This window comes from Rutilus rutilus (assembly GCF_951802725.1).
Source record: "Rutilus rutilus genome assembly, chromosome: 10".
NCBI lineage: Eukaryota > Metazoa > Chordata > Actinopteri > Cypriniformes > Leuciscidae > Rutilus > Rutilus rutilus.
Window position 1 is genome coordinate 32,958,630 of NC_140215.1, and position 8,352 is coordinate 32,966,981.

Here is an 8,352-nt window from a genome sequence, read left to right on the forward strand (position 1 = left end):
GCTAGAGTTTGTTGTTAGTCACCAGTAATGTTGCTATAACTGTCAAAACTGTCCTGTTACTATAGCTAACAACAACAGCATATCTTGGTTCTGTGAAACATAGCAAAACCAATGATAATCATGAATAGTGAGCTCTTGCCCTTTTCCCAGTGATATTCCTCTGATCTTTTCTCTTTTGTCATGTCTTTCAGCCATTTCTCTTTCTACAGTCTTTCTTCAAATCTCCCTCTTGCTCTCTCTCTCTCTCTCTCTCTCTCTCTCTCCTCCCTCTCACTATCGTGCAAAAGTTTGGAGTCTGTAAAATATTTTTATGTTTTTGAAAAAAATATTGTATGTTCACCAAAGCTGCATTTATTTGATCAAACAAACAGTAAAAAAATATGTTAAATATTGTTACAATTTATACAGTTATAAATTTAGTCACAATATATTTTAAAATGTAATGATGGCATGATGATGGCAACGCTGAATTTTCAGCAGCCATACCTCCAGTCTTCAGTCACATGATCCTTCTGAAATATTTGCTTATTATCTTTATTATTAATGTTGAAAATAGCTAATTAAGATTTTTTTGAAATTGTGATAATTTTTTTTTCCAGGATTCTTTCATAATTAGAAAGAGCAGAATTTCAGAAATGGAAACCTTTTCTAACAATGTAAAAGTCTTTACTGTCATGTTTGCTCAGTTTAATGCATCCTTGCTAAATAAAAGTTTTAATTTCTTTTTAAAAAAAATCTGACCCTTAACTTTTGAACAGTAGCGTACATAAAAGGTACAGTACTATTTTATTTGTAATTTTTTTTTGCAAGGAACTTTGACAGGAATAAATACATTTCTACAGAAGTATATAATATAGCATCTTTATCCAGGTCCATGCATACTTTTTTTGACTGCAAAGAAAGTTAATCTTATGACATGGATGTGTGTCATATGCATGTTTTAATCATCCAGCTTTGGGTTCACAAATGTGTGTGTCTGATCTTGTGTGCAGACTCTCTGGTGTGGCAGAAGTCGGTGGTCTCCACTGCAGACGTGTGTGTGAAGATTGAGAATCTGATTCCTGGTGGGCACTATCAGTTCAGAGTCAGTGCCAGTAACCCGTGGGGCATCAGCCCACCCAGTGAACCCTCAAACATGGTGACTTTACCCAGCACAGGTGAGGACGAAGTGCTTCACCAAAGTCAACTACCTTCCTTTCTCATACACATTCACACAAATCTGTAAGGTCGCATAAATCATGACAATTTTTCATTTTCGGGTGAACAATACACTCTTACATACATACAGTATCTTACCGATTCTATCAAGTCACACTCGGGCTGCCTCGGTACCATCAGTTGTGCCATTATTAGTACAATCTACTTCAACTTTTGATGCTTCAGTAGTTTTAATATCAGTCGCTTTTTAGAAATATTAATTCAAATACTTTTTGTATAGTATTTTTAATTGCTACTTTAACTTTACTTACTAAAGTATGATGGATACTTTACACAACTCATAAAAAAGATGAGTGAAACAAGGTACATTTACTTGAGAAGTAACACTACATAAGATATTAAGACTGACTTTCAATACAGATTCTAAAATATACAGAATCTAAAATTAAAAAAAATCCATTAATACATATCCAGTATCTAAACTAATAAATTAAGTTGTTCATTTACATTAAAAAGAAGAGAAAAATCTGACAGTTTAGTAAGACAAAATATACCGGAACTTATATTCAAGAAATAATATATGAAACATTTTAATATTTTAGGGATTGTTGCTTCTCATTAAAACTTATTAAGAATATGATTTTTTGTAGTGCATTTGATATCAGTAGAGTTTGATAACCACAAATGAATTTAGAATGAAATGCATATATTAAATAAATTTTAAAAATCACTGAGCTTGTCACATTGCAATCTGAGATTGACTTCTCAGCATACATGTGATGCTGCCTTCCATTATAGTAAAGTATCTATAGAAAGAAGCATAATTATGCCGCTAATACCTCAACATATATGATGCCTGTATTGTTTTGGTCGGCAGTACTGGGTTTTAGAACAGAACTGAGCCTTCTGTTCCAGACACATTTCTTATTCTCTAATTTTGTTTCTCTTTCTCTCTTTCATCAAGCCTCAACGTATGACGGCACTGGAATCCAGTGGAAAGACAACTTTGAATCTGCATTCACAGAATTATGTGAAATTGGACGGTAAATATATCAATTTTACCTTCGTTAAAAAGCAGTCTAGCACCATTCATCCTGTCAGTAACAAACTCTGGCATTTGTTTCACATCGTCTGTTTCAGGGGTCGTTTCTCAGTGGTGAGGAAGTGTCTCAGTAAGGCCAGTAAGAAGGAGGTTGCTGTGAAATGTGTCAATAAGAAGATGCAGAAGAAAGAGCAGGTTGCCCATGAGGCCGATATCATGCGTCATGTCCAGCATCCCCAGCTGGTGGCGCTGATCGACACCTATGAGTCGCCCACGGCCTACATGCTGGTTCTTGAGCTGTGAGGAAATCCATTTGGAAAGCTCTTTCATTGACACAACAGTTATGGGCCTAGACTAGACAAATCACTTATGCCTAGACAACAATTTGGCCAATCCTGATGAACAGCAGAGTGACCTATGGCAGTATGAAGTTAGCCAATCTTATCAAATACATGTAGAAGTATTGTATTCACTCAGTCGGTTTCATTCACTCCATCGGTGGACTATATTAGTGGACTAATGTAGGGAATAGTGGATGATTTTGAACACAGAGGGTTGAGTTGAACCTCTGCTTTAAAGAGATAGTTCACCCATTTACAAACGTGTCACATTTTCACACTCATGCCATTTCAAAACTGTATGACAAGTATAACACAAAATGAGATATTTTGAAGAATATTCATGCCTGGCTTTTCCAGACCATAAAAGAATAAGAGTGTAGCAGACATGAGTCCTAAAACCCAGATACAAGTTTTTCAGAATTGGCATAAACAATAAAGAAAGACATGCATTGATGTGATCATGTTTATGTGTTCAGTGTTGAAGATGGACGTCTGCTGGACTATCTAGTGGCTCACGATGAGCTGATGGAGGAGAAGGTGGCGTTCTTCATTAAAGACACACTGGAAGCTCTGCAGCACCTGCACACCTGCAGAGTAGCTCATCTGGACCTCAAGGTGAAACATTATACCACCACATCAGCATATTTAGAGCTTATTTAGTAAAAAGTAGAAGTTTAGCAGACACGTATCCAAAGCAGCACCTTAGCAACACTCTAACCGTGCTTAAAACCTAAATAAAACCAAAGACTGCACCAAGACTGTTCATTTATATTCCTATGAATGGGAGAAACTGCAATGCAAAAAATATGATGGATCCAATACAGAAAGTCCTGAATACTAAATAAAAGAGTCAATCGGCAAAGCTCCTGAGACTGCACATTGGCGGGACCGACCTGAAAGATAGACTTCTTAATGTTATTGTTCTTAATGTTATAAGAAACAACATTTAAGAGACTGCTCATGTCAGCTGTTTTTGAGTTTTCAGTATGACCGCATTTAAGTTAATTGGAGTTGGTCTTGCCAGAGAATGTCTAATATGGCGAGAAGTTTCACTCTCAGTACACTTCCGGCTTCTGAAATGGTTGCAGTTCCACTTTGATTCCATATGAGGGCGCTCACAGGACGAGTGCAGAATGAATGGAGGTCTATGGCAGTATACCCATCAAAATCCACTTTTCTCAGGATATAATTTTTTGTCTAGTAATTTGAATATTGTATTCGAAAGGAGATGCGAAGAAATTACACATTGCTGGGTGTTAGATTTTTTAGAGTCACTTATTTGCTTAAAAAAGTCTTTTAAAGTGTCAATGACGTCATACACGACCAGAGATACTGCTTTACGGCAATCCTTCAGTCACTTTGGTGCTTTCGCGCTCTGCACTTTGTTTTCTCTCCAGGCATCGACGACAACACAGCTGACACAGGTAAATACACGTGCTAGACGAGTTTTTGTTTTCTTTGTTTCTGGTCCCGCTTCGGATGCCACGATGCCATCAAGCGGTATCTCTGGTCGTAATCAGTCCTTCACTGTGTTATGGGCAACAACAACTCAACCTGTAAGAAATCGAAAGGACATAAGTACTCGTTCATTCAACTTTCGACCTATAACCCATGTTGAACTTGCAAAACCTACTATCGAATCTGAGATTTCTCAACGGCAATCGGGTGAAAGAGACAAATTTAGCCGTCTAGCCCCATAGACTCCCATTCATTCTGCACTCATGGGCGATCGCCCCCAGTGGAACTCTGGTGGAACTACAACCAAAATTCGGTACAATAGGACTTAATAGGGAGTGGGCAGGCTCTCCGTAGACGGGCTCTGGTCTTGCATAACCAAAGTAGCTTCCAACATGGCGGCCAAGTGAACTGACTTTCTTTGCGAGGGACTTATCTAGCAGCAGCCAAATACCAACATCCTTGCAAGCATCCACATCACGCTAGCATTTTGAGTTTTGTACAAGCAAGCACTGTGACCACTAAAACAGAGTTTAAAAACCTAGTGCAGAGTCTTGAAAGTCTCTTTCTTGTTCCTCAGCCTGAAAATCTGTTGGTGGACCTCCACGTGCCGGTGCCTTGCGTGAAGCTCTCGGACCTAGGCGACGCAGTGCAGGTTTCGGGTCACCGCTACGTGCATCTCCTCTTGGGGAACCCTGAGTTTGCCGCTCCAGAGCTCGTCCAGGGCACCCCGGTGTCCCTGTCTACAGATGTGTGGAGCGTAGGGGTGCTGGCCTACGTCCTGCTCAGCGGAGTCTCCCCGTTCCTGGACGAGAGTCTGGAGGAGACCTGCGTCAACATCTGCAGGCTGGACTTCTGCTTCCCCGAGGAGTACTTCTGCGGCGTCAGCCAGGCCGCCAAAGACTTCATCGTGTCCACGCTCAACCAGGACCCCAGAAAGAGGCCGAGCTCCGCCTCGTGCCTGCAGCACCCGTGGGTCAGCGCTCATAGTGGAGATTACTCCAAAACACCACTGGACACCGTCAGACTCGCCGCGTTTATCGACAGACGCAAACAGCTGCATGGAGTCAGACCGGTGACAAACGTTAAAGGACTGGTCAGCAGCAGTATGGGACACACCTTATGAGACGATGGGCTGAAGATGGGCATTCTTCGACATTAAATATCATTTACATTATATCATATCATTTGGAATGTGCACTTACTGTACACAGTGTTTCCTGTAGAGATAATCGGCCCACTCTGATGACTTGTGACCCGGGGAGATCAACACTTTTCAGACCATTAGTGATTAATAAGGACACTGGAATAGCTAGGAGTAGTGACATCATTGATTGTCATATGTGTGGGAGTGTCTTAGGGTGATTTGTTTTAGACCTTTGAGAGTCTTAAACGGACCAGTAGTTGGGTGTTGTTGTATGTTCAGGTGTATTGAGAGGGTTTACAGGAAAAGTTCAACCAAAAATGAGAATTCTGTCATCATTTACTTGTTGTTCCAGACCTGCAAAAAAAAAGGAAGTTTTGACGAATGTTTATGCTAAGTAAATGGAAAAAAAAAAATAACGAATTTGTGTTCACATATTCAAAATGGCACATCCTGTTCACATGTGGTCACGTGTTTTTACTGATCGGATTGCTATCTGATTTGTTCAAACGGTTCCTTTTACACTTGGCAACATAAATGCGTCTTCACAAAACGAATATAAATCCGATCTTCAATTCCCACCCTAGACACAAATTTAACAGAGCTCACGTCACCATATGAACTGCATTTATCACGATTAAAGACTGCAATAGGATGTACAAAATGCACAAATACGTAATGCTAATGATAAAAAAAAAAAAATCTTCCACCAAGCAATATAATTCTTCAGAAGCTGAATAGTTGGCAAGCAACAGACACGGTGGCACAGTAATACTAATGTAATGCGGTCACAGGTGTATGTTTGTAGAGTAATGTACAATGGCTTCAAACGCGGAGCAACTATTCATAATCAAGGACCGGAACAATCTGTTTTATGAATATGACTTCATTTGGAAGATTTTTGGCGAAGAACGACAGAACGGTCTTCAATTGTATGATACGTTTAGCTCATATTTGGAGCTCAATAAGTACCAATACTTCTCAAATTCAAATACTGGTTTGGAGCGACATGAGAGTAAATAAACGATGACAGAATGTGGTTGGGTGTGAAGAGAAATGTAGTTGTCCATCATCTTGCAGCAGATATATTTTTCATGGATTCGTTAAGATGAATGAAAGAATGTAGAATATTTGACAGGTTATTGTACAAATACATGCATGTAGAAATAACAGAACATCCACCAGTTAAAATGTATTATATTCAGTTTTCATAGTATAGGGTCATGAGTGTCATCATTGATGTCATTTAGCATAATGAGGATGATTTTTGAATGTCTTAAAATTGAAAAAAAATATGCATTGAACAAATTCATATTCAAAACTGTTTTCTTATTTGTCAGCAAAGTATTGTCATTTCAGTTATTAAACCTCAGCAGTTCAGCACTTATTTACATTGCAGTTCAAGATTTGGGGTTGATGAGATTTGTGATTGATTTTGAAAGAAGGTTGCATTTCTTTGATCAAAAATACAGTAACAACAGTACTATTGTGCAATATTAAACCAATTCAAAAGAACTTTTTCTATTTTAATATATTTTAAAATGTAATATATTCCTTTGATGCAAAGATTAATTTTCATCATCATCACTCCAGCGTCACATAATGCTGATTTAGTGCTCAAGAAACATTTCTTATCAATGTACAAAATATTTTTACAGGATTCTTTGATGAATGGAAAGTTTCAAAAAGAACAGCTGTTATTTGAAATAGAATTGTTTCTTGCTGAAAAAAACATCTTACTGACCCCAAACTTTTGAACAGTACTGTATTTTTTATTTTATTTATTTTTTACAAAATACCAACACATTGTCAAAGAAACCATCAGAAGCCTTTTACTCCCATTTATTTAATAAACACATTAATGTATTATAGGAATGTCCAACTATTTCATGTGTTTGACTACATAATTGTTATGTGTGTTGTATGTGCAGTTAGATTTGTAATATGTCAAACTGTCACAGCAGTCACATATCAGAAGCACAGTCTGTAAACACTTTCAGTTGATAATGTGACGATATCAGTGAATACACTCTAAATACACATATTTGCCATCAATAAGGAAGCCTAATAGAGAAGGTTCAGTGAGTTATCACACAGCGGGGCAGTATAAAGACTTCACAGCATGATAGCCTGTGAAAACTGCATTGGGACAATCGCTACATCTCATGTTCAACCTCATCAGCTCCTGCTGTTTAAAGCTTCTGCGCTGTATTAATAACCTCTGTAATATCATCATCATCATCATCATCATCATCAGGGATGGGCCATGTTTCATTTCAGCACATCTGAAACAAACAACATAAAAATAATCGGAATGTAATTTGATTTCAGTCATCAGTAGCTGTCACCCAAACAAGTCCCTTTGGAAAGCATCTCAGGAGATTTCTGAAGAATAAAGCCAGATCTGCTCGTTGCATCTCTATTTCATGCATTTACCCCTGCAAAAGGATTGTATAGAAGCCTGTGTGTAAAATCTGCGGAAATATTGTTTTAATTGATTCATATGGGCTGTTTGTTTGTTACTGAATGTTTAATAAACCGTGCTTTGTTTTTAGAGAAACTGTTTTCTTTTCTTTTCTTTTTTTGGAAGTTCATCTGGAGGTGGTTTTATAAAAATGTTGGCGTACTAATTATTATTTTAATATATTATAATGTTAATATTACATCTGCACAATATGAAAGTACAAGTAGTTTATCTCCAATGTACATACCGTGCATAACTCAATTCAATTATACGAGATTTATACAAGAATTAATAACAGGCCTTCGTTCTATTAGGACATTCAAGTAGCTTATAAACGTGCCTTAGAAAAAATTATAAACATTACTGGTGTGCATCTTGAGACAAAATAATGACACTGACATATTTTAAGATATGCTCAGCTCCAACATGCATTTTAGTCTGGGCTTAGGCTAGGTGCCATCTTAAAAAAATAATCAATGTTATTCACTTCAACTGTCAGTGGTTTTAAGGTTGTGGATGATCAGTGTATTTGAGAGTGCGTATTGCGTTACAGCAAATGTGTCACAGCTCCATAGCCATCTTTGCTTGCATCTGAACAATGTTGCAACTGTGCAGTTAGTGATAGCTCCAAAGTTGAATGTTTTTTAAACATATTGCAAGCTCAAAACCTTCCAGATGGTAAAGTTATTGTAGCCATCTGATCCACTTTTTAACAACTGATACTGGTAAGATGTCATCTCAGCCCAGA

The 8,352-nt window shown here is 37.8% G+C and overlaps 1 protein-coding gene across 4 annotated transcripts in view; it reads left to right on the plus strand.

Moving 5' to 3' along the window:
* Window positions 1–7,948, plus strand: part of kalrna (kalirin RhoGEF kinase a) — a 230,372-nt gene extending 222,424 nt beyond the window's left edge. For 2 of the 4 annotated variants that reach the window (XM_084421559.1, XM_084421561.1), the window contains 5 exons: window positions 993–1,157; window positions 2,123–2,201; window positions 2,299–2,499; window positions 3,018–3,156; window positions 4,577–7,948. In XM_084421559.1, the coding sequence (XP_084277685.1) occupies window positions 993–1,157; window positions 2,123–2,201; window positions 2,299–2,499; window positions 3,018–3,156; window positions 4,577–5,122 (1,130 nt within the window). In that variant the 3' untranslated portion in view covers window positions 5,123–7,948. The remainder of the gene's footprint in view (window positions 1–992; window positions 1,158–2,122; window positions 2,202–2,298; window positions 2,500–3,017; window positions 3,157–4,576) is intronic. The other 2 variants (XM_084421558.1, XM_084421560.1) reach the window with 1 other exon arrangement.
* The last annotated feature ends 404 nt before the right edge of the window (window positions 7,949–8,352 follow it).